At 38.1% G+C, this 27,312-nt stretch overlaps 1 protein-coding gene across 1 annotated transcript in view; it reads left to right on the top strand.

Annotated features, from left to right (window-relative positions):
* GTF2F2 (general transcription factor IIF subunit 2) overlaps positions 1–27,312 on the top strand; it is a 156,073-nt gene that overhangs the window by 110,107 nt on the left and 18,654 nt on the right. Inside the window, exon 6 of the mRNA XM_003980404.6 lies at positions 16,832–16,931. Within this exon, the coding sequence (XP_003980453.1) occupies positions 16,832–16,931 (100 nt within the window). The remainder of the gene's footprint in view (positions 1–16,831; positions 16,932–27,312) is intronic.

The following is a 27,312-nucleotide window of genomic DNA, read 5'->3' as shown; positions in this document are numbered from 1 at the left end:
CCCCTCCTCCGCTCATGCTTTGTCTCTGTCTCTCAAAAATAAGTAAATGTTAAAAAATAATAATAATAAAAATAAATAAAGTGAGCCCTTTCCTGTAGTTCCCTGTTTCAACAAATGACTAACAGCTAAGTTTGGTTAGAAGAACTTCTGTAGCCTGACCTAACAACCTTTAAACACTTATTTTTCACCTCTTTTCCCCTCCCTCCCTCCCTTCTTTCCCCTTTGGGCCTTCCCTCCTTCTTCTCCCTCCATTATTTCCTCTTTCTCCCTCCCCCCCCCCCCATTCTTGGAATTTGCCACCTTCTTTCTGTCCCACTTTGTACAACAAACTCCTAACTAGGCCTTCACCTCCCCAGAAAAGCCTTCCTCTACCCCTCCAGGCAATTGCCCCATCTTCCCCATGTACTTTACTCATCTCTCCTTTGCAGCTTTTCCTGTACACTGTTATTTACCTCTTTGTATGTTTGTTTTCTCTGTTAATTAAGAACAGGCACTTGTGGGATACAGCGTGACTTGCCTCTGACAGTCTGTTGAGAGATGGTAGAGATGTGATATCCCTTTGAAATAGTGGCTTTTGTTGGGGTTGGAAGGTGGCTGGTGAGAAAGTGTAAACATACATATTTAGAAGAAGCTGGAGGTACTGTTTATAATACAGTGTGAGGAAGAATGAAGATGGGGTGAGAAAGAGATTTATGTGTAAACATCAAAATGTTGAAGGTGAGATGTTTTGAGAGCTGTTGGCAGAAAGGAACCTGGTCAGAAGAGCAAACATAGTGATGTATGGAATTTTTTTTGGTCATCTCTTTGTTTTAGAAATAGAACAGGGCATCTGGGTAGCTCTCAGTCAGTTAAGTATCTAGCTCTTGACTTCGACTCAGGTCATGTTCACAACTTTGAGCCCCACATCAGACTCTCTGCTGTCAGCACAGAGCCTGCTTCGGATCCTCTGTCTCCCTCTCTCTGCCCTTTCCCCGCTTGTGCTCACTCACTCTCTCAAAAATAGAGAAAACATTTTAAAAAAAATAGGAATAGAACACGTAATTAAGTACTGTTTTGAACTGTACATTTTGACAAGGAAGGTAAGATAGATACATTAATAAATTGTAGTAAAAGTTTAATAATGGCAATGTGTGTGTGGTTGGGTGCTTGAGTATGGTAGGAGAGGTAATTCTAATATGCATTTGTATGTCTTAAGCAGTGCTGATGAGAAAGCCTTTCAGATAGAAGAGAAGAGTCTACTGTGTAGTGTGCCCAAGTCCCGAGGGTTAGAAGATCCTAATAGAAATTTGGGAAGACAAGTTGAGGTGCTTAGTAAGTACGGCTTTTACACACTGATGTTTATACTGATCAAAGCAAGACAGAAACAAGCATCGCATTTAATATTTAATAGAAGTCAGACAGTTTTGTATATTGCTTTTTTACTCGTAATGGTAGTTTTGCTTAAAAAAAAAAAAAAAAAAAAAGCAAAAAACTAAACTAACTTGAGCCAGTATTGCCAATGTACTTGTCCGTCTTAAGCTGCTATAATTGTTCATAACAATGTGCTATACATAATTAGCTAAATGTCTTACAATTGTAATACCTTACTTTGAACTAGGACTTTTTTTTTTAATGTTTGTTTATTTGTTTTGAGAGAGAACAGGAGTGGGGCAGAGAGAAACGGAGAGAGTCTCAGGCAGGCTCTGTGCCATTAGCACAGAGCCTGACACGAGGGTTGATCTCATGAGATCATGACCTGAGCCGAAATCAAGAGTCAGACACTCAGCCAACTAGGACTTTATTTTTGTGGTAATGTGTCATCAGAAGATCATAATGTGGAGCATGCACACATGCTCTCTCTCAAGATAAATAAATACAAATTTTCAAAAAAGGTCACAGTGTAACTAGCATCGTTTATATAACTAATGTGATTATGTACCATAACTGACATTTTATAACAAGATGATATCAACATAACTAATAACATTCAGTAGATACTAAAATATAAGCATATATTTGGTTAGTCCGTATATAGTTAGTGTTAACTAAACGTTCTTAGTGGAGGTGTAAATTTATGAGGGGAGGAAAAAGCATTTGGGGTTTTTTTAGTTTATAGCCTTTGTTTTCATGAGGTTGGAGTAAGAGTAGTTTGAATTCTTCCAAGTTGAAGCATGTGCAGAATTCTTTCAACCCCTCTATTCATCCTCTTGATGGAGAGAAAGTGAGACCATATGGCCTGCAACCCCATTCACAGTGGAAAGTCTCCTAGAGTGAATCAATAGGGAGTCCTTCTTTCTCGCTTTGCTATCCTAAAGGACAGTCTAAATGACTCGCAGTCTCTAATATCAATATCCGCATCACAGCAGCTGGTCCTAAATGGAGCACTCTCCCTTGAGCCTTACCACTCCTCTGTAATCCGCACCACCCCCCCCCCCCCGCCCCAGCTTGATTTGGTTTTAATTAGCACCAGAATCTCTCTTCTTAATTTTTTGAAAGTTGCGAAAAGCGTATTGAAATTTACTTTATCTTTTCAAAAATTCTGAGTCTCAGCACACGTTGGTGGCCACATACAGTCAGACATTTCCCATCTATTATTCCAGCATTTATAGTTTCATGGAGTCGCTAATGAAGTAGCCATTTGCTATATTTGCTTAGTCACCATAGCAACAGTGTTTTGGTTAGTGTATGCCTGGGTAGTTTCCTACAGCTTGACGTGATACGCAGCTAATAATGCTGATTTTTACTTAGAGGCAACTGAAATTTTGCAGAATGGAATTTTTAAATTTGCTGAATAGAAGTTGTTTGATCCCACTGGTGTATTCTGTTGGCACTCATCACGTAGTCATAGGATCATAGAAATTTTAATTTGGAAGAATGATTCATACTTGCAGTATATATCACAGTGACTGGCTAGAGAAACATTGCTTCTATCACCATAAGCAGCTTATTTAATCCCTAACCTAAATATTTTTAGGAGTCAAAGGAATTGATCTGAAGGTTAGCAGTTGGGGCTGCTTGATAATCTTGGGTGCTTAGCTTTAAACTATTTTAAATAATTCTGGTTATAAGCCTTAAATTTATAGTATAACAAATATGAAAACTGGAAAGGACTTCTTGTCCCAGTCATTTTTTCCCATCTTTTATTGTCTGATTTGTTAGGTCAGCCTCTTTGAACTACATTACTTCATTCATTTCCCCTTCTAAACATCCACTTTAAGTTCCTTTAGTCACTACTTAAAGTAACAGTTACATAAATTTATTTTCATTTTTAAAATGTGTTTCCTTCAGGGGTGCCTGAGTGGCTCAGTCGGTTAAGTGTCCGACTTCAGCCAGGTCACAATCTCGCGGTCCATGAGTTCGAGCCCTGCGTCAGGCTCTGGGCTGATGGCTCAGAGCCTGGAGCCTGTTTCCGATTCTGTGTCTCCCTCTCTCTCTGCCCCCCCCCCCCCCATTCATGCTCTGTCTCTCTCCGTCACAAAAATAAATAAACGTTTAAAAAAAAAAGTGTTTCCTTCAGAAATCACGTAGTATTAACTTGCACCTTACAGAAAATACACATTATCTAATATACGTTATTTGGAGAAAATAGTGTAGCTTGTTCGTGGTGATAGAGTTCATAGTTTCAAGAATCTGATTTAATCTTAAATGATGTAAAGATTGTTGCTGTACCATCTGTTATAAAAGATGTAAAGGCTCACTTAAACTACCAAGTTCATTTCACATCTAAATTGCTTTTATCAAACATACTCCATACTTTAACCCCTACTTCGTGTATGAATTAAACCCACAGACGCCCACTTCCCTTTAGTCATCTATAGTCTCATTTTGATCTGTATAAAAATACAGCAAGCTCATATCCTATTAATTTCTTTCTTGGCTCTAAATATTGAGCTGGGAGGAATATAACATGGGTGTGTTTTAAAATGTGTTCATCCAAATATGTATGTACATATATGTACATACCTACATATTTTTTCATTTGTTCCTGCCTAACACAGTGCTAGGAAACCAAAGTCATAGGATTGGTTGCCATTTGAGTGTGTTACCTTGGACTGTTCCATGGACACAGCTGGCTTTCAGATAGCAACACTAGAGGGAACTGGGGAAAACAGCTTGTATAGAACCATTACCACAAAGGAAAAGATAATATAGATAGGAGTTTATGATTTCTTACTGGTATTCATCCTCATCATCCTTTTACTGATATTCCCCCTCACCAAAGAGGTCTACCAAAGTGACATTTACAAAAATAAATTGCCCAGCTTATCATATCAAAAGAAGTGGATTTTGTGCATCACTCTCAAATAAGCATCATGGCCTGTGTAGTAATTTGTATCATCTCTGCACGTTGATGATGCAGAAAACGTTTTTATATATTTGTTTTGGGCCCATAATAGCAGTCGTTCTGTGACTAACCAGAGCTACATGAAGAATATCCTGATATCCCTAATATTTCGTGGGAATTATAGGCTATTAAATAGGTGACTATAAGATGAAGCTGCTTTCAAGTAGAGCTAACAGTGCAAATAAAATAACACACAGAGTCTAAATCCATAAAGCATCAGGACTGTTTTCACTCCCATGTTGTTTAGAAACCCTTTTCCTGTATGCAAGTGTGTTGTCTTTGTACTGAGACCAGTTATAAAAATCCTAGGTATAAATTGAACCGGGTGGTATTTTATGTATTTAGAAAAACCAGATTAAAACATTTCTATAATGCTTTCCTCCCTCTATTAATAGCAAGAAAAAATTTGTGTTATACTCATAAAATGATAGACTTGGTTCTTAGTAAATCTGTCCATCGGTTTTATGTAAAAGAAAATTTGCATTATGGACAGGGAACTTTCTGTCTATTGTAGAATTCCCCACCAAATAATACCAAACCCGAATCCTATTTATCAGTCAGTGGATAAGCAGTTTGGGGAGCTTTCAAAATAGTAGATGGAGTTGAATGTCTACTTGAGAGGACTGGCAACATGAACAGATAAAGTTGTGAAAAGAGAAAATCTTAGTGTAATAATTATTCCCAGCACTTTATCAAAATGGTGAACATAAAAGCGTTATTAGTTTTTCTGTTATGAAATGGAGTTGCTTTTATTATATTAATGGCAATTTCTAACAATTTTTCTTTTAGTTTTTTGTCTTCTTTTTTTTTTATATACAGCCCTCTGTAACTACTGCCTTTTTTTTTTTTTTAAAGCTTATTCATTTTAAAAGAGAGAGCACACACATGTGCGTGAGCGGGGGTATGGGCAGAGGTTGGCGGGGAGAGAAGCCGAAGCAGGCTTCATGCTGTCTGCACAGAACCTAACGCAGGGCTCAGTCTCCTAAACCATGAGATCATGACCTGAGCTGAAATCAAGAGTTGGAGGCTTAACCATCTGAGCCACCCAGGTGCCCCTTTCTTTTAGTTTTTAAAGAATTTTATCCACAAAAGTAAAACCTATGTGAGACTTGAAGCTCTTAAAATCACACTGTAGCCTTAAATTAATAAATACATTTCAGTCTTTAGTGAAAAGAGAGAACTTTTGCATCCTATTAAATACTTTCTTTTTAAATATTTTCAATCAAGATGTGTGTGATGTGGAGCGCCTGGGTGGCTCAGTCAGTTAAGCATCCGACTTCAGCTCAGGTCATGGTCTCACGGTTTGTGAGTTCAAGCCCCGCATCAGGCTCTCTGCTGACAGCTCAGAGTCTGGAGCCTGCTTGGATTCTGTGTCTCCCTCTCTTCCTCTGCCTCTCCCCCGCTCACGCTGTGACTCTGTCTCTCAAAAATGAATAAATGTTAAAAAAAAAAAAAAAAGACGTGTATGATGTGATTCGAGAGTATTCAAGGGCTTGGCAGTTCCCTAGTATATCACACTGAACTGCCATGGTGACTGCTTGGCCTACAGCTCTCTCATCCAGTCATTCCTCTGAGTCATTCAACTCTGTACGTGGGGAATCTGCAGGGAAGCAGAAGGCTGAAGTCCGTTACTTAGCTGGTAGGGGGAGCCTTTAAGCAGCAGGACTCTCTAGAACTAGTACTTAGGCAAAACTCATGTTCTGTTTTCCTAAGTAATCTGGGAGAAGAAATAGATGGTGAAACCCGAGTTGCATGAGTAAAATGGTGGTGTCAGGAAGATTGCTAAATGCTAAATTAACCCACTGCATGCACAGAAGTGTATGAGGGTCATTATAGGTAAGTGTTGGGCACAGCATTCTTTCAGATATGAAAATCTAAATGAATCCTTAGGGGTTACAGGGTAGAAAGGGGCCTAAGTGTTATTGCTTAATATTTCCTGAAGCATTTGCCTATTTGGTCATTGGGGTAAAATAATGTATTTGAAATAATAATCTCTAGATAGAAGATAGAAAAACAACTAAAAAGGTCAAGGAGGAAAAACAGGGACACTAGCCAAAGTAAAATAGACACAATGAAGGGAAGGTGAGGAATAAAACAGTTACTCCATGCATTTGTACCCACCTTGCAGTTTTTCTAAAGGTGGCCCTGTCCTCTGGGAAGAAAATTATAAAACCTCCTTGAACCATATTTTAATATGATGAGGAAGACAGGGAAAGATAATTTTTGAGACTTAGTTTAAGAATGGTTATGAATTTTCTGTATAACTTAAAGCGATGTTCTGCTCAAATGTAGTTTTCTACTTTTGTTCAACTTAGATACGTGTTCTAGTCACTACTGGTTGGAAGTCATATATGAGACATTGATTTGAGTGCCCTAAAGATGAAATCCAAAAATATTTGACTACATCTAATAATTCAGTGAATCTTAATAGTTTTTTTTTTTAATGTTTTTATTTATTTTTGAGAGAGAGACAAAGCATGAGCAGGGGCGGGGCAGAGAGAGAGAGGGAGACACAGAATCTGAAGCAGGCTCCAGGCTCTGAGCTGTCAGCACAGAGCCCGACTGAGGGCTTGAACTCACGGACTGTGAGATCATGACCTGAGCTGAAGTCGGACACTTAACCAACTGAACCACCCAGGCACCCCTAATTCAGTGAATTTTAAAAAACAGATGCATAGTTACCCAAAACTGTAAGCTACAATATTTTTATGTCTTTTGATGCTGTGGTTAGGTTATAATTATTTTTTTATTTTTATTTTTCAAACGTTTATTTCTTTTGAGAGAGAGAGAAAGAGAGAAAGAATCCCAAGCAGGCTCTGTGCTATCAGCTCAGAGCCAGATGCAGGGCTCAAACTCAGGAAGCATGAGATCATGACCTGAGCTGAAGCCAAGAGCCACCCAAGCACTCCTAATTAGTTTTTTTAATTAGCACTTCTGTGAGCATTACATATGTTACCTGCAGCCGAATGGCATTTAGGAAGAAATTTTCTTATCCTTTTTTTTTTTTTTTTTTAATTTTTTTTAACGTTTATTTATTTTTGAGACAGAGAGAGACAGAGCATGAACGGGGGAGGGTCAGAGAGAGGGAGACAGAATCTGAAACAGGCTCCGGGCCCTGAGCTGTCAGCACAGAGCCCGACGCAGGGCTCGAACTCACGGACCATGAGATCATGACCTGAGCCGAAGTCGGCTGCTTAACTGACTGAGCCACCCAGGCGCCCCGAAATTTTCTTATCCTTGAAAACATCAGAGGAGATCAAAGAAAGTGCTTTTAATCTGATGTAGCCAAATGTCTCCTATTAGAATAAATAAAGGATAAACACAGATTCCCTAAGTCTTGGCTTTAAATTCAAATTGGTAAATCAGATAATTATTAAAAGTTGTCTTCAAATAACTCCCATACATTTCTGTTCAGTGTAGTTACTTGAGTAATAACAGTAATTACAATAATAGCTACCATGTACTGAATGTATACTGTGGAATGGCTATTCGGAGTGTTTTGTAAAGATTATCTCCCTTATTTCTCTTGTTATAATCCTCAGTTTTTCCCCACAAAGTCACAAAGGTGTCAAAGAGGTTGACTAACTTGTCCTAGGTCAGACCTGGTGGTAGGACTAGAACCTAAAATCGGAGTCTGGTTTCAGATCTTACCATATCATGCATGGTATGGTACATTCTTTTTAGGCTAAGCATTGTTCAAGGTCTTTCAAATGCCAAAGATTTGATTTTATTCTCAAATTTTTTTTTAATGCAGGATATTTGTATGAATCTGAATACAAAAGATAGTTCTTTGTTGCTCTTTTGAATATTGAGTTATAAATATTAGTGGACCTTTTGATAAGCTTTTGACCACACCCCTGGGAACTGTACCAAATTATTTAGGCTTTTTACTTTCACTGGAGTTGGAAGAAGGGAAATACAATGAAAAGTTTTGGGTTTTTTTTAATGTTTATTTATTTTGAGAGAGAGAAAGAGAGAGATGCAGAGAGAGGGGGAGAGAGAAAATTGCAAGCTGGCTGCGTGCTATCAGCACAGAGCCCAGTGTAGGGCTCCATCCCACAAACCATGAGATGCGACCTGAGCCAAGATCAAGAGTTGGATGCTTAACCAACTGAGCCACCCAAACGCCCCTAAAATGAAAAGTTCTTTTTAAAAAAAAAAATGTTTTTTTAATGTTTATTTATTTCTGAGATAGAGACAGAACATGAGCAGGGGAGGGGCAGAGAGAGAGGGAGACACAGAATCCGGAGCAGGCAGCATAGAGTCCAACGTGGGGCTCGAACTCACAAACCGTGAGATCATGACCTGAGCTGAAGTCGGTCACTCAACCGACTGAGCCACCCAGGCGCCCCTAAAATGAAAAGTTCTTAAAGAATAAAGTAGAATTATTTTTGTCACTCACCATCCATTGAAGTTTAGGATAATTTCACTTCTACCATAGGAAGAGTAGCTAGTTTTTGATCTTGTATTGAGAAGTAATAAATGGTCCCTGCTTAGGTAACCTTTTCTTTTCCCCTCATATATTTCTACTTTTTGCCTGTACTAAAATAGTGACTAGAGTATATGATTAAAAGGAAAAGTATAAGCAGGGGCACCTGGGTGGCTCAGTCAGTTAAGCGCTGACTTTGGCTCGGGTCATGATCTTGTGGCTCGTGGGTTCAGGCCCTGCATCGGGCTCTGTGCTGAGAGCATGGAGCCTGGAGCCTGCTTTGGGTTCTGTGTCTCCGTCTCTCTGCCCCTCCCCCACTCGCACTCTGTGTGTGTCTTTCTCTCAAAAATAAATAATCATTAAAAAAAAAAAAAAGTGTAAGTAGCAGAGGATTTCTCCCAATAAAAGCTATCCTCCCTTCTGTCCCCTCTTTCCTTTCTGCCTGCTTCCTGCTTCCCCATCACATGCTTAAATTGAAATCCAAACTTTCCGTGGTGAAAAGAAATTTACTTTCATGAGATGGTATTAAAAAAGCATGCCTAACTTAGACTAAAGGAAAAAAAATTATAATGGATAAGTTGCAAGTGACCATAATTTATAATTATTTGAACAAAATCTTCAAGCAATGCAAACCTTAGACATCCTATTGTTTTCTAGACTCATAAGAAGTTGTTGTTGTTGTTGTTGTTGTTGTTGTTGTTGTTGTGTGCGCTGTCTTCCTGGCCCCCTTCCTACAACAGTTTGGGTGTCTTTTGTACTTGCATTCAACCAGAGCTCTGGTGACTTAGAAGTAATGCTACTGCTTAAGTTAAAGGTATCCCCTGGATGAACTTGCCTTCAAGTTTAAGATAATAAATATATTACATAAGGAAAGAATATGAAGGATAAACTATGTAAGATAGTGGAAATGTTTTGGCAGGAGGCAAGATATTTATATTTTGGACTGTCGAGTGGAGACTTTGTACTGTTTAGCAGCGATAGATACTCTCTGAAATGCTGGTGACACACTCTTCCTGGAGCAGTGAAAATTTGATAATAGATTGACAGTCTTGGAGTGTTTCAGTGAAAAATAGAAATTAGGCAGTAATTTAGAAAACAAGAACAAGACCCTTACAAAATGTCTTCATTACACTAACAGTCGTTTATTTTACCTTACTCAACACATACCAAAAGCTTGTCAGTGACTGTTGTTTCTAACCAGAATCTAGGAGAAAGCAAAGTCCAAGTGTGAGTCATCATTCCTTGAGGAGTGTAGGCCCCTTCTGAGTACCTTGCTAGCTAATGTAATGGACATATTTTGGGACATAGGATATTTTCTCAAATAGCTATAAACATTTTAAATTGGGGCAGTATATGCTTATCAACTCGAAAAGACATCTGGGTTGTTTCATTATATTTAAGATGTAATTGTGATACAGGTGAAGAGCCCTGGACAAGGTATCATACATTCCCCCCTACCCCCCGCCCTGCTTCTGACAAACTGTATGATCATGGGTAAGTCACCATTATGCTGGGACTTAATTAGCGATTTGAATTCTTTTCTCATGTAAAAATTCAACTCAGTGTTAAGCCTGTCATTTAGCAGGAGCGGTTAGGTTGAATCATATGAAATTGCTAGTTTTATAAAGAGCCGAAAACTGTCTAATTTCTGTATTGTTTAGGAGATATTTTTCAATTGTTAGTCTGCTTACTGGCTGGAATGCACTCCCTTAGCAACAATCTAGGAGAGCATCTCAGCCAGCTCATGGATTCTCCTTAGGATAGGGGCGTGGGATTGGAGGTGGAGGGAATGGCTGGTCCTTCAACAAAACTGGTGTCTTTATGCAAGTGGTTATTACTTGTGTCATGACTTTCCAGCTTCTAGTAAAGAATTCTTAATTCTTTGCTGCTGCTTTGCTTCCAAAAAGCAGACAAAACCCCTGGGATATAGATGTTTGAGGGCTGCTAACTAGTGGCCTGGTAGAGCTAGTATATGTGTTTTTTGGTATTGAGAGTTTTGTTTTCGTTTGGGGAGGGGAAGGGTTTGCCCTTTATAAAAATTGAATTAGTTGGCACTGTTTAATAAATGCTTTCACTTAAAAATCTGACTGCGTTTTCTTGAGTAATTGGAAGATCTGGTAATACTCTGCTTGTATTCCTACAGACTAACAAGTAAGTGCTAAGGACTTACTGCTCACTGAGGATGGAGCATGTGCTCTATTTCCAGTTCACCACAGCCCCTAGCTCTCACTGGTGCTTCCTACTCCACTGGACAAACTCCTGTAGAGATTTGACTTTGTGATTCTCCAGTTGAACTTTCTGCCGTGATAGAAGTGTTCTGTCTCTATGTTGTCCACTATGTAGGCCAACAGCCACATGCACCTATTGAGTGCTTAAAATGTGGTTGGTGTGCCTGGGGAGCTAAGTTTTAATTTAAATTAATTTAAATAATTGTATTTTGCTAGTGGCTACTATATTAGACAGTGTAAGTAGATATGGAGTGTCTGTTTCCTACAGAGTGAAAATTAAACCTATTAAGCCTATTCTCTTAAATGTCAGATCTAAATGTTAGATATATTCCTGCAAATCTCATGATTTGACAACCAGATTACCATTCCTGATTGAATGCAGCCTAAAACTTTTATTCTCATCTTTTATCTTCTCACTTATTATTCAACACAATTATCCTGCAGGCCTATTCTAGGCCCTAGGAACACAAGGAAGGTTTGTGTTTTCATAAAGCTTACGAATAGTAAATATTTGTAAGGGACACTTAAATTATTTAATTTCATATTTACTCTCTTTAATCCTTTGAACAGCCCTGCCAGGTAACGATATAACTCCATTACTCTGGTCCTCCAAGAAGCTCTCCTCTCCTATTCTCAGAATATTTAAAACTTCCTATAAGTGGACTGTGTTAAATGTCACCAGAACCTTTCATATTAGTAAATCAGCTCAGTGTGCACCTGGCTATTACCTCACCTGGCCTTTCTCCCAGCCTTCTGTTTGCCTGTTCCCAAGCTGGGCTTTCTTCTGAAACTTCCCTTTGGTTATCTGACTTTGGGCCAAATGTATGTGCTCTCGCTCATAGACGCTTCTGGTGCTCCACTGCTATTCCTGCTTCTCCTTGCCTTGAGATCTTTCTTTCTCTCACCCTGCAAATGTCAGCCTCCTTCTCCCCCCTTAGAGGCACTGTTTACCTCTTTCACTGCTTACTTTCTCCTTTTATTTTATTTTATTAAAAAAAAACATTTTAATCTTTATTTTTGAGAGAGAGAGACAGAGTGTAAGCTAGGGAGGAACAGAGAGAGAGGGAGACACAGAATCCAAAGCAGGCTCCAGGCTCTAAGCCAACAGCAGAGTCCAGTGTGGGGCTCGAACTCACAGACTGCGAGATCATGACCTGAGCCAAAGTCGGATGCTCGACCGACTGAACCACCCCGGCACCCCTTACTTTCTCCTTTTAAAAATGAAATAAAAATCTTAGAAAATACACCTCCTTTTATGAAACCTGTCATTTTAAGAATAACATAAGTTGCAATCAAATACAGCTGTAACACAAATGACTCCTACATTGGCAGCTGCTGGTGGAAACACTTGTTGTTCAGTGTTTGGTTTTTTTCCTTTTTTTTTTTGTAGTTGTTTAATTCTACAGTTGATAACCAGATTAGCCAAGGTGGTGTTACTTAGGGTTTTCCACTTAGTCACGAAAATAGTCTGCATGTATCAAATCAAGCATTAATGTGGGATTTCTTAATGTGGTTCTTGCCCTGCATGATCTAACTGTCCAATAATGGTGTCATTTCTTCATTTGCTTAACAAATATTTATTGTTACTTTAATAAGGGAAGCACTGTACTTCCCAAGGAGAGTGAATAGAGGATCTGCTGACTAAAATTTATAGACTTCTCTTCCCCAATCTGCCAGTGTTCATCTTTTAAATTATTTTGGAGATGCTTATGCTACTATTCTTATTTTTTTAACATGGATTTTATATTTCAGAAATACACTAAATAATGTGAAAATTGATCCCCAGCATAGTACATAAATCTATATAAAGTATAATGAAGGAGATCTTTAAGTGATTTTGATAAGGGTGATTGATTATGGACCATGATTGTAGCCTAATGACTTGTGACATTAACTTAATAGGAGTCTTTTTTTCAGTGTTGAAAAGGAGCATGTGCTCGTGTGTGTGTGTGTGTGTGTGTGTGTGTGTGTGAGATTGGGCTTGTTGCAGGCAGGTTGATGAGTATCAAGGAGAATTACTTATTTTGAACTAAACTCAACAAAATTTTAATTAGAGATTTTATTCTGCTATCTGGCCTTTTGGGAGACTGTATAGAAGGGACTGTATACTGTGAGGGACTATAAATTAACTGCTTGAAACCTGGAGTAAAAGAAAAAAAAGGATCTGAGTTCCAGTTCTATTTTTGCATTCTATGAAGAAACAGTGAGATGGAGGTGATGTAGATAAAGCTTTTAACACTGTTTCCAGTGCGTAGTAAGCGCCTTTTAGGTGTTTATTATTACTTGTTATAGTTATTACTGTTTTGTTAGTATTTCAGCTCTTAGGTCATGTGGCCTTTGACCTTTTAATTTGATGGGAAGAAGTAAGAGAAAAAACTGGCTCTTTAGCTAATAATTCCAGAAAGACTAGTAATTGAGCTTTCTAAGAATGGAAGTACTATATTCAAAATTGTCCTGAAGTGGTGATAGTAATTAGCACTAATGAGTATTTTTTTAATGGTTTATAAAACAAAAGTAAAACAAGCCTGCCTGCATCTAAATGATCACAGGATATGCTTTTTCTGTTACAGTTTCTTTAAAATAACACCATATTTAAAATTTTCCTGAAAAAAGTTAACACCCATTTTTTTTAAGTCTCTAGGACATTGAAGCTCTTACTTTGCTCTCAGTCCAGCCCACGACCTCTGTGTGTACTTTGCTGTTCAGCCTTGCAAACCAAATATTTCCAAATTATGTTGTTTTGTGCAAACCCAGATAAACCAAGACTTTGAAGGCATGTTGAGGTCCCTGGTGTTTAATTAAGTGCATTGTTCAGTGGTGAAATGGAGTTGCAAATTGTTTCAACACTTCATGAGATAATATTAGATGAATTTATTTATGTTAGGTAAAGAACCTGCCAACCTATTTTAAACTATTCGGGTTTATTAAAGTATTTTAAGACTTAGTTCTTTAAAAATATGTTATATTTTCAGTGTCTAGATTAACGTTTTGAGTCTTAAATCATAAGATACCCCCTTTTAATTAAAACCCTTGAAGTTGACATTTTAAATACATAATAGGAAGGTTAAGTTTTTATATGAGTTCTTTATTTTTAAAAAGTTAATTCACTGTTTTCCTTTCTATATTTAAGAGATGAAATACTTTGAGGATAAAAACGGCATGACCCTCTGTGGATGACAGCATTGGCTTTTAGAGCTGTTGCACTAGAATTGAAAGGAAAGTATGCCACCTGAACCTGAATCAGAATGCAGTGCCTGCAAATAAATTCAAGTGTAAGAGTATGACAGGAATAAGTTACCACTTATAAAGACACACTTACCTAAACAAACTGAAACCCCAAGGAATTTTCAAATTGTGAAGTAATGGGAACAATCATTTAATGTGGGAGGAAGGAGCTAGTACATGCCTCCCTCCTTGAATGTCTCATAAGATCAAATTATGGAGTGCAATGATTGAAACAGGGAAGACAATTTAGTGGCAGCATAACAGATAGATTACCATTTAACAGAGGCCAAACCCCTGAGAACTGATTCCGGTAAGGATAGGGCTAGGATTAGAACACAAAGGTTTTCAGAAACAGGCTGCTACTTGATTCCCCCCACCCCCCCCCCACCCCCGCAAGGGGTAGTACATGCCTAGTTCTAACCCTTTGTAAACATCCCTACACCTGTCTTCAATCATTTTTTTCTCTTAGTCACTTGGAGACGTCTTCTCTGCTTGGAGGAGTCATTTCCACCCAGTCTTTTTGCCTCACCTCTTTTTTTTTTTTTTTTTTTTTTTAAGGTTTATTTTTGAAGGAGAGAGAGACTGAGTGTGAACAGGGGAAGGGCAGAGAGAGAGAGCAAGACACAGAAACCAAAGTAGGCTCCAGGCTCTAGGCTCTGAGCTGTCAGCACAGAGCCTGACATGGGACTTGAACTCAAAAGCCATGAAATCATGACCTGAGCTGAAGTTGGATGCTCAACCGACTGAGCCACTCAAGTCCCCCTTGCCTCACCTCTCAAAAGCATGAGCAGTCCTGCTCTAGTTTACCCTCAAGTGTACACACTGGGGTTAATATTTACTTCATAGCATCATGCAATCAGCTGTCATAATACCAGTCCCCTGCTCCATTTTAGTACTGCAGTTAATGAGTTATAGGTAAGCATTTGTTTAATGCTGGTCTTCCACTGTAGTAAGTCTGTTCTTTACTGCAGCATTCCCAACCTCTAACCCGGCGCCTGGCAGAGATAGGCACCCAGTAAACACTTGCTGAGTGATTGCCAGCCAGAGGCTTCTACTAAAATCTGGTCATGGCACAGCTGCATGCTGTCGGATGCAGATGCGAGAGAATGTGGATAAAGCTGGAGAGATAAGCAGGGACTAGATCCCAGAGGGACATGAACTCCTATGAAGGAGCTGGTGCTTTGTCCAAGGGCAGTTGAGAGGCTACTGAAGGAATAGAAGTCCAAGTCCATCTTTGGGTGGACACCCCCCTTCTAGACTTCTAGCTAGTACTTTCTTCCTGGTTCATAGAAAGTATATTTGGCTCATGAAAAGCAAAGTAACATTGTATGTATGATTTATGGTTACATATACAGTAAGTTTCTAAAGATATTTGTAGAGTACTTTTCTTACGCTTCATAAAATAATCATTTTGGGGTGCTTGAGTGGCTCAGTGGGTTAAGCATCTGACTTTTGATCTCAGCTCAGGTTTTTTTTTGTTTTTTATTTTAGAGCACGCAAGTTGGGGAGAAGGGCAGAGGGAGAAGAATCTTAAGCAGATTCCGTGCCCAGTGCGGAGCCTGACACAGGGCTTGATCCCATGACCCTGGAATCATGACCTGAGCCAAAATCATGAGTCAGATGCTCAACTGACTGAGCCACCCAGGTACCCCTCAACTCAGGTCTTGATCCCAGTGTCATGAGTTCAAGCTCCACATTGGGCTCTATGCTCCATGCTGGGATTTATAAATAACTGGTAGAATTTAAATATGTGTGTTTGAACACAGGAATTACTATATTGAATTCAGGAATCACGGTAAAATCAAAACCTGTAATATTTATAACTTTTCCACTTAAAAAAGCAACTGGTATATATCTAAATTCCTCTGAGTAATTAGGTGTTACATACCTAAAACAGGCAGAAGCAAATAGATAACTGCAAGAAACAAAATAATAAGAATTTTATAAAAATAGGTACTTTTTATACTGTGAGTTGTTTTTAAAGATATTTTAAATGAAAATTATTTTTAGTTCCTGCTCTATTAAACAAGAGTATTTAAAGTCATATGTTTATAGCTTTTCCCAAAAGTGGTATTTTGAGTTATATTTTAATTTAGATGGAGGTCTGCATTCTATACCAGTGTTGTCAAAGAGAAGTTTCTTTGATGGCGGAAATGTTCTATATCTTGCTGTCCAATAAAGCAATCATTAGACCTTAGTGTCAACATATTATCTTTCTATTTATCTTTATCTTTTATCGAGTGAATAGAATTTTGAATTAATCACTTGATTAGTTTAATGCCATATAATTAAGATAGTTCGTTTTTACAGGTAGATTTTTTTCCCCAGAAATTTAAAGCTGGTTAGTTTCTTTGGTTTTAGTAGTTAAGACTTGACTATACAGTGTAAAATTAGAAGCAAATTGTAGGATTATGAGATGGTTTATATGTTTAGCCTATGTTCAGGTTTCTGCATTATTGTCATACACATTCAGTGTGTTTTTGAAGTATTATATTAAGGCTTAGTACATCTTCTGAGGTTACTTTTTAATATATTAAGTATTCTTGAGTAAGAAGAATTGTAGAAATAACTCTTCAGGTTTCCCTCTAATAAATAAGCTTGTTGACAATGCCTTCTTTTTTTCAGATTGCAAATAGAAGAATCTTCCAAACCTGTAAGGCTATCACAGCAACTGGACAAAGTGGTGACAACTAATTATAAGCCTGTTGCTAATCATCAATACAATGTAAGTCTTCATGTCTATCTTCATTCTGTTATATCTTTGTTCTTAAGTTTTGTAGACTCTTAGGTTTTAAAAGGACATTAGCAGTCATGTACCTGCTATTAGGTGCTTGAGTTATCTAGACTGAGGAAAGAATATGACAGTTTGGCAAACATGGAGAAGATGTTCACTGTGTATCCTAAGTTAAACAATGAGAAGAAGGCAACCACTGTTCAAAATACTCTTGATAAATTTTTCAAAGAAATAAAACACTTCATTTTTCAGTGTTTCCAATGTTTTAAATTACAGTGTACTTAATATTAGTTTGATTTTTCCCACTTTTCTATACCTTTATGGGACTTTTTAATGTATCGAGAAGAAATTTTAAGTTTGCAACAATGGTAATTCCTCCCAATGATTATTAAGATTACTTTGCATAGTTTCTGGGAGCCTGGGTGGTTCAATTGGTTAAGCGTCCAACTCTCAACTTGAGCTCAGATCATAATCTTGTGGTTTGTGGGTTCAAGCCCCGCATCAGGCTCTGTGCTGGCAGTGCGGAGCCTGCTTGGGATTCTGTCTCCCTCTCTCTCTGCCCCTCCCCTGCTTCTTCTCTCTCTCTCTCTCAAATAAAAATAAACTTAAAAAATTTTTTTTAAAAAAAGATTGCTTTGCATAGTTTCAACTTTTATGGGCATTTTTATGGTCTCACACTACATGGAAAGTGAGGACTGCCTGTATATGTTTTTAAACCATTTATATTGAAGTGTATCTTGTGTATACTATATATATCATGTTATGTTATGCTATGCTATGCTGTGCTATGCTATATACGCACATGTAATATGCATATTGTGTACCAGGCGCTGTTCTGAGTGCTTCGTAATAACGCATTCGGTCTTCATACCTGCCCTAGAAAGTAATTACTGCTATTGTCCTCATTTTAGTTGAAGTAACTAATACAAGCTGAGAGGTTAGCTTACTTGAGGTCACACAAGTCACTAATTAACCAGTTCAGGTGTTGCACCCAGGTAGTCTGGTTTGGGAGCCATGCTGTTAAATGTTGTTGCAGGTCATTAACAATACTAAAAGGGCTAAGGATTTTGGGTCTTGAAATACTGGAGATGTAAGGGAAAATATAATGATTTTCTGAAAATACAGTGAAGCCTAAGTTAAGGGCAGTGATACTTAACAGTTGATATCTTGTGTCCTACTTTGTTGCTTAACATTTGTCTAGATATACAGTATTTAGGAAGAAAGAATCCCTTTTTAAGACTGGCCTTAAGTATACAGATTTAGGTGTCACAGATCAGTATCTGTCAAACCATTACTTTATGATATTTGAGTTATTTTACATGAGAGGTAGCAAATGCCTACAGAGCCAACTAGGCATCTTCAGTGAGCAGAATGCTGAAATTGAAGGTGAAATGGTAGGGACTGTGATGAACTGGAGTGCACATGCCTCTTCTTAAAGACATTCAGACTTTAAAAATTGCTACACTATGTGGGTTAAGTAAAGCAAGTCAAAGTTCATTTGCATCCAGCCAGGCTTTCATTTCACAGCCTCTGGTTATGCTTTAGGGGAAACGTAAATTAAAAGAAGAGAACAGGCTGAATCAGTGTCTGATAATCCAAGAGGGATATTTTATGTTGTCTCTTGATTGAGACACGTAAATAAAAGTCTACTTTTCTGGCTTCTTCTTTATCACAGTAAGGACAACAAAAGACCATACTTTCCATAAGCTATAAGGAGATCTAACCTTTCTGGAGAGAAGTTTGATAATTTGTGTAAAAGGATATATTGTGTATAAAGGATATATCCTTTGACCCAGCAGTCTTGTATCTAAGGATGTATCATAGAAACCCAAAGCTAGATATACAGTAGTGTTTCTCTCTATTGTTTAAGACAGGCAAAGGTTGGAAACCAGTGTCCAATCTTAAGATTAAATACTTTAACAGTTGTTATTTTTGGACGGTAGGAGCTAGAATGATTTTATTCTAATTTTCTTCTGTATAAAGTCTTTTTGAATTGTTGGAATCATCATAATGAGTGTGAATTGATTGAATTGTTACAGTGGGCAGTAAAGCTTTTCATTGGAATAAAGGAAAGTAAGAAAGCTAGGAAGGAGTGTTAGTACCTAGCCATGATGATCTCCTACCAAAAGAAAAATCAATCAGAGCTGGCACTTTGCTAGTATCAAAGTTCATATTCTTAGCAGCATTGGCACTATATCCACCTGGTAGGTATAGAAGACATATTCCTAATTTCATGTTTTTAGGATGTTTTTATATTATTTTCTTTTTAGTACAAGTATGAATACATTGTATTCTGAACTTCTTATTGGGACATAATGATAAAAAGCATCTACCTTAAGACTTTTTAACATTAAGTGGCAGTTCATGGTGTCAACCTTCATTAAGGTTGTCATAGCATTGGTGAGTCATTGTACTAATGTAGTTATAGTAATGAGCCATATAGTAATCTTTGGAAAGATTTTGTTCATATAAAAATAAAGATTGACTATAATCTATCACATTGCATTATTTGAATATTTAGTAATTCTTTTCCCCCATGGGAGTATATCAGATTGAATGGAGGCACCTATGTAGATTTTAAAAACATCCTCAGTATTATAGTATAAGATCAACTATAGGAGTATAAAGCTTTTGTCGGGCACCTGGGTGGCTCAGTCAGTAAAGCGTCTGACTCTTGCTTTTTGGCTCAGGTCATGATCTCACCATTTGTGAGAGTGAGCCCCTAGTGGGGCTCTGTGCTAACAGCTCAGAGGCTGCTTGGGATTCTCTGTCCCTCTCTCGCTGCCCTTCTCCCCTACTTGTGCTCTGTCTCTCAAAATAAATAAATAAACTTGAAAGAGTGTAAAGCTTTTGTTATTTTTATTAGAAGGAGACTTTGACTTTTTAGAAGATTGAGAAACATTAACATAATTCAACAAGAATGACTTAGAGGGTATATAATCAAGACATTCAATAAAAATTTTAAATTCAGTATAATGTTGAAATGTTTTCAAACATTTCAAGCACAGTGAACTACATAAACATGAAGCCTGGTATTTCATTGTAACAGTTGAGGATCTTTGAATAAAATTTTAAAGATAAATGTAAGGAAAAAATTTTCTACAAAACTGAAAAAGAGGTTGGAAAATGACCTAGATATTTTTAAAACTATATTACTGCATTTGATCAGAAAGAACCCACCTTGCATTTATCCCTGGAACCTTTTCCACCCACCTATGGCACATAGATAAATTTACAAATACAGTTGACTTTTGAACAATGTGGGGATTAGGGGCACTGACTTCTCCCCCCACCTCACTCTCCACACTCAAATCCATGTATAACTTTTGACTCCCCAAAAACTCAACCTACTGTTTATTGGAAGCCTTCCTGATCATATAAACAATTAACACATATTTTGAATGTTATATGTATTATACACTATATTCTTACAATAAAGTAAGCTAGACAAAGGAAAATGTTATTATGAAAATAGTTTCTCTTTTATAAGGAAGAGAAATACATTTATAGTATTGTATTTATTGAAAACATCCATGTAGTCCAAACCTGGTCAACTGTATGTAGAACACATACGTGATCATTTTTTTTTTAATATAATTTATTGTCAAGTTGGCTAACATACAGTATTATACAGTGTGCTCTCAGTTTTGGGGGTAGATTCCCATCATTTCCAAATATTTGAGCTCCCACTTTGTACATGGGGCTATTCTAAGCATTAAATTCAAATTTATTTCTTTAGTTCACAAACTATCTGGGATATAATACCTACCATACTTGCCATTCAGGAAGCATTTACTGAGCCAAAAAGAATATATGATTAGAATTATAATTTAGAATGTTGCTTCCTTGAAAGACTTGGCCCTGAGAACTCTTGCCTTACCTGTAAGGTATGACTTGTTAGGTTTCACTATAAGTGGTTTTCTTGTACCTTACATCTTCATTACATTTCTGAAACTTGAAACCAGTTCATGTGGGTCAACATTTTTCAAAGTTTTGAAACACCAATTTTGTGAGAGTCTTCTGGGGGAAAAAAAAGAGTTGTGTAAAATGATTCTGTGTTAAAAGAACTTGTAGATTCTGATTATGTTATCCTCTTCAAAATGGACACTGTAATATATTAAAATTAGGGACCTTGGAATTGGTTTAAGTCTATATTTTGTATGCATTTGAACATTAAATTTATCTTCCCCCATCCTCTGAAGTGTTTGTAAAAGCAAACTTTGGGAAGTAATGGCTTGTCAAAGTAGGATTTACGGGAGGGCTCATTGAGTGAGGGGAGAAATATTGGAGCTTGTGTTTATCTTGTTTTTCATGTAATAAAGGAAAGAAATTGAGCTTTAGAAACACTGTGGATTGGGGGCGCCTGGGTGGCGCAGTCGGTTAAGCGTCCGACTTCAGCCACGTCACGATCTCGCGGTCCGTGAGTTCGAGCCCCGCGTCAGGCTCTGGGCTCATGGCTCGGAGCCTGGAGCCTGTTTCCGATTCTGTGTCTCCCTCCCTCTCTGCCCCTCCCCCGTTCATGCTCTGTCTCTCTCTGTCCCAAAAATAAATAAAAACGTTGAAAAAAAAATTAAAAAAAAAAAAGCCATAAACTTCCCTTTGAGTCATGCTTTAAAAAAAAAAAAAAAAAAAAGATATACTGTGGATTGACCCTAGCACCCTCACACAGTCCCTGTGCTAGTCATTTTTTAGCATAAGAGTAGGAATTTTATAACACTGATGGTTTGGGGCGCCTGGGTGGCGCAGTCGGTTAAGCGTCCGACTTCAGCCAGGTCACGATCTCGCAGTCCGTGAGTTCGAGCCCCGCATCGGGCTCTGGGCTGATGGCTCGGAGCCTGGAGCCTGTTTCCGATTCTGTGTCTCCCTCTCTCTCTGCCCCTCCCCCGTTCATGCTCTGTCTCTCTCTGTCCCAAAAATAAATAAACGTTGAAAAAAAAAATTTATAACACTGATGGTTTGACAGTGGTACTTCCAAGCACCTCACATTTTCATTTGCTTTCAGCCTTTTAGGGTTGGTGCTAAATTCAGAGGTTTATATTATAGTACCTATTATTAGTTAAACTCAGTCTTAAAAAATGAACAAATGCTTTTAAAGTTACCTGTAAAGATAATATACTAATAAAGCACATATATGCGAACAAGAAAGTGGAAAAACTGATGCTTCTATCTAAAATGACCTCTTTATCAGTCACTGTGTGAGGTAGAAACAATGATGATGTAATCTGACGTGACAAGAACTTGGCCCTGGAATTCCAAAAAGGAAATTAGCAGTATCATTTTAAATGTGACTTGTCATCCCTGTCTTCAGTGATGATTCAGTTAGTGTCTATCACGGAAACAAAAACAACTCCAGATATTCCAGCAGGAAGGGATTTAACGTGGGGAATTGGTTACAGATGGTTTACCAAGACAACGTGGAAGGGCTGGAGTTGGAAAAGGGGGAGGGGCGTCGGTTACCAGAGACGAGGAAGCTGCTGCTGCTGGAGGTGTACAAAACGCACACAAAAAAGCAAAAATCTCCCCTCCTCCTCCTTTCATTCTCTCATTGGCCGGGCCCCAGCTGGAAACCAGCTGGCAGGGGACTCTTGGAAGTGTAACCTGTAGGTCCCCTGCTGCCACCACCCCTGAGGCCTGGGGCTCAAGGCTTGTTGAAGATAGCTGACATAGTGATCCTTACCTTTGCGTGTGTATTGGACCTTAAGTTGTATTAGCTATTGCTGGTACAAAGCTACTATTTAAAAGAAAAAACAAGTATAATTTGGAATTCACCTAAAAACAAGCATCCAGAATGTGAAGACTGAATAGTATATTTTCAGAACAAAACCAAAATGTATTTTACAATTTTGACAAATTAAAGCTTACTCTTAAAATAATGCTTGTTTTTATTTCATGTCCTTAAGTTTTTTTATTTGTGTATGCTTTAAAATATCCATGCATACTAATGTAATAGTACATTTTACAATTTACAGATTGACATACATAGAATGAGTTGATATGTTAGATTCCTTCCAGCTCCCTCCATCTCTGCAAGTAAGGATGCTTCTGTATGTGGTTTCGTTGGCTTTGTGGACATCATCTAGCATGTGTAAATTTCACAGCCTTCTCACATGTAGTCTACACTTTTCGGCCCTTTCTCATAAGGAATTCTGTCTTCTGTTGTCTAGATAATAGTTCTCAGTGCTAGCTGTACACTAGAATCCCCTGGGAAGGTTTTTAAAAAGAAAAATACCTCCAGAGATTGATTTTAATTGATCTGTGGTGGAGGCCAACTATCTTAAAATTTTTCAGGTTTCCTTGGTAATTGTAGCATGCAGCCACCAACTCAAAGAGACAGGAACTTCATAGTTTGTCTGCCATCTATCCTGTTGGGGGTAGGGCCAAAAATAATACCTGAGAGGAGACCAGGAAGTCTCTTTCCAGCAAACCTAAGGTTTTTAAAAAGAATTAATATTTTCTTTTTTTTTTTTTTTATTTTTTTATTTTTATTTTTTTTCAACGTTTATTTATTTTTGGGACAGAGAGAGACAGAGCATGAGCGGGGGAGGGGCAGAGAGAGGGAGACACAGAATCAGAAACAGGCTCCAGGCTCTGAGCCATCAGCCCAGAGCCTGACACGGGGCTCGAACTCACGGACCGCGAGATCCTGACCTGGCTGAAGTCAGACGCTTAACCGACTTCAGGCGCCCCAAGAATTAATATTTTCTTGTCTTTATCATCCTCTCTGGCCCCCAGCTTCAAAAAATATTTTTCTTTCCCTTCTTTTTCTCAGCGACAACTCTTGGTCAGAAAGTGATAGAAAATTAGAAAAACGTAACTAGAGAATCATTGTTGGAGGGAGTTGAATGATTACATAAGATTTTGAGGTCAATCCCCAGGAACTAGGAAGAAAATTTATTTTTATGCACATTCTGTTTCCTTCAGTGTGGCAACTATGTTATGGTTGTTGGGTTTGTTTTTGTTGTAGTGGTTTTGGTTTTTTAGTTTTATGTATAAATTTGGAATTTCGCTAAATGAATAATAGATAATTGTAGGACCGTATCATAAAGGCTTATCAGCAGTATTTGCCTAGTATTAGTATAAGTATGCTACATGCTTTTGTCCATTTGAATTTGCATACCAAGAACTCACGGACTCTAAAGAATTAATTTCCTCCCAAGAGATAAAAACACACTCTGCAAAAATAGAAGCATTAGGGGTGAGGAGGATCTTTGTAAGAATTTAAATGCAAACCATGATATTCAAGGCTGTCATGCTCACTTCAAAAGTTAAAAGCTTCCACAAAGACTGCCTTGACAAAGCAATCAAAGTATTTCTGCAAACAACAATCTAGAAATTTACAGACATCTGTATTATAGTATTTTAATTGGCAGTGGGTGGCTTTTATAATTGTTGTCAGTGATTAAGGTTTCAGTAATGATGGTTGAGTATCTCTATACCATACCACAATGGATTTTCTACACGTGGTTGCATTTTAGTCTTGAATAATTTGTTTTCTGTTGTGAAAGAAAAATTGTGTATAATAGATTTGTTTGGATTATAAAATGTTCAATTGGAGACTACGTTTAAAGTCCTTTATGAATTGACATTTATTTCCATGCAGCTGGTTGTGCATTGATCTATGGCCACTGGAGCAGATATAATATCGGTAATTAAAATGCACATAATAGCCATTTCTGGTCCAGTAACTATCCCACCAGTATATTGTGGTGGCTGCTAACAAGTTAGATATGCGACTGTTTTGAGTGTCACCATTTTCTTACAGTGCTGGTGTGCCAGTATGAAACAAAATGCCCAAAGAGAAAAGAGCTAAAAAGAGAAGAAATAACATTATGTTAACATTATAGTCTTCTCCTTAATAGACTAGTTCATATCATTTGTCGTTTATTTGTAGAATTAATTGTATCTTTACAACATACAACATTGTGAGTACTACAATATTAAGATTGCCATTTCTGTGCTGTTCAGTTTTAAAAAGAAAAGTTACCTCAGGACCTTAGTTTTGTCCTGGGTATAAGGTTAGTCATTAATAACTTAATGACCATGGAAATCATTTCAGTCCCTTTTTATAATTTTACATACATCCACTGGAACTACATGCTACCACAGAGTAAAATTTAGATTATAAGCCTGTCTTGGAAATTACCAAGCAGAGATTTAACTAATGCTATAGTACAAAAATTTTGTTTCAAAACAGTCTTTTTCTAGAAGTTATCCCACAGTACAGACCCTGAGGACATTAAAGGCATGTTCTGTTTTGCTTTTTGTGTTTAAATAAATTAAATTTCTATTATTTTAGTTTCTCTGATAAGGATTAATATTGCCAATTTGTTGCTGTTATTATTTTATATGCCTGATTCTCAGATTGCAATTTTAAGTGTTTTTATTTCACTAAAGTTCGGTTGCACTGCCCATAGATACTGAGCCATCAATAGACACCATTAACACAGCACATTTCTAGTCTCTTTTCCCCCCGATCTAAAGTAGGAAAGCACCAGCGCTGAATACAGTAATTTTGAGGTTGAAGCATGTAAATCAAGATTTTCAAAACGATCTGTGTAGAATTTGGTACTTTTCTCACTACTCATTAACATTGAACCACAACTTAATTTGACCCTTACTCTGATTCTAGTATTGATTTTAAAGTTCTTTTCCAACTTACTCTAAATTCTTACCTTTGATTCAGGCTCTCTTGGATCTGTCATATGGCTCTGGGGTTGGAACAACTTTGATGACAAACATGTACGAGGTTTTTCTCTCTGCTACCAATTAGAGTATGTGCCCTCTCTGAAGTGGACCATCTTGCTTTATCAGCAGGTTTCTTTTATAGCTCTTCCTCAATTTTTGATGGGGTTTCAGTCCAAACTGAAAATACGTTTAATACGCCTAACCTACCAACACCATAGTGTAGGCTAGCCTACCTTAAATGTGGTGAGAACACTCGCATTAGCCTCCCTGCATTTGGGCAGAATCCTCTACCGCCAAATCATAATGAACTGTCGACCATCTCGCGTAATGTATTGAGTACCGTACTGTGGCTGTGAGGGTAGGGGTTCTTCACTCTGGTGATGGCGTGGCTGACCTGGAGCTCCAGCTGGCTGCCGCCGCGCAGCACCGTGAGAGAGGATTGCACAGCATGTTGCTAGCCCGGGAAAGGATCCAAATTCAAAACTCCACTTACAGTGTCTACTGCATGCATATTGCTTTCACACCATCATTAAGTTGAAAAATAAGTCAAACCATCGTTAAGTTGGGGATTGTCTGTATTTGAAAACATTTTTCCTGTTAATCTTCCTCGCTTCTCCAGGCATTTCACACAAGGAAGAGTCTCCTAAGGGTGGAAGCTGAATGTACCATCGCTTATTTTTACTGTCTCCTGAATTTAACTCTTCCACCTTCTCGGCATAAATTAAAGCTGGGACAGGAGGGCACACAGAATATCATGCAACTGTGGCTGCACGCAGAGAGTACCGAAGCCAACACTGGACCTTCACTCAGTCCTCACTTCCTTGGTAGTATTTTTCTTGAGGACCTGTGGCCTCCAGCTAAATGAAATCCCACATCCCACTCAAGCCTATGAGAAGGCAGTAGGCTTTCCTCACCCTTTCTTAATCTGATTATGTCTCCCTTTATTTTTCTAGATCCAAGTTAAGTTTTTTTTATCCCACGCTTGACTAGAGTAAAGGATTATAACAACTTCATCTCCTAGCCCAGACTTTTCTTTCTTTTTTTTTTTTAAGTGCTTATTTTGAGAGAGACGGAGACAGCACAAGTGGGGGAGGGACAGAGAGAGAGTATCCTAAGCAGGCTCCGCACTGCCAACGCAGAGCGGGACCCGGGGCTCAAACTCACAAAACTGTGAGATCATGACCTGAGCTGAAATCAAGAGTCGGACATTTAACCGACTGAGCCACCCAGATGCCCCTGGATTGTTCATCTTAATACAAAACATAAAACCATTCAAATGAGGTGCAAGAGTGGAAGGGGGTTTCAGGATGCAAACTAAGTACAATTGTAAACAGGGAACATAATATATTTTAGACATTGCTCAACAAAGCAGGACTTAAAATAGTAATCCCTTAAGGCATTCCATGATATTTCTCTATTTGACCCAAAGACACTCCTGCTTGGATTTGTGTGTTTTGTCCTGGTGTGTCAAGCTTACTTTCTCCATGATGTGCGTATTCTCTTGCTTCTATCCTTCTTTTTCTTTTGTTAAGTAAGCTCTACACCCAAGGTGGGACTTGAACTCATGACCCCGAGTTCAAAGGCTGCGTGTTCGACCAACTGAGCCAACCAGGCACCCCACTTTTGTCCTCCTTTTGATCCTAGAGAGAGAAAATTTTTAAATGGACCTCAGGTCCATCCCTTTCTT

Source organism: Felis catus, chromosome A1 (genome assembly GCF_018350175.1).
Source record: "Felis catus isolate Fca126 chromosome A1, F.catus_Fca126_mat1.0, whole genome shotgun sequence".
In the NCBI taxonomy this organism is placed as follows: domain Eukaryota; kingdom Metazoa; phylum Chordata; class Mammalia; order Carnivora; family Felidae; genus Felis; species Felis catus.
The sequence above is the reverse complement of the archived record's forward strand: the minus strand, read 5'-3'. Positions and strand labels throughout refer to the sequence as shown.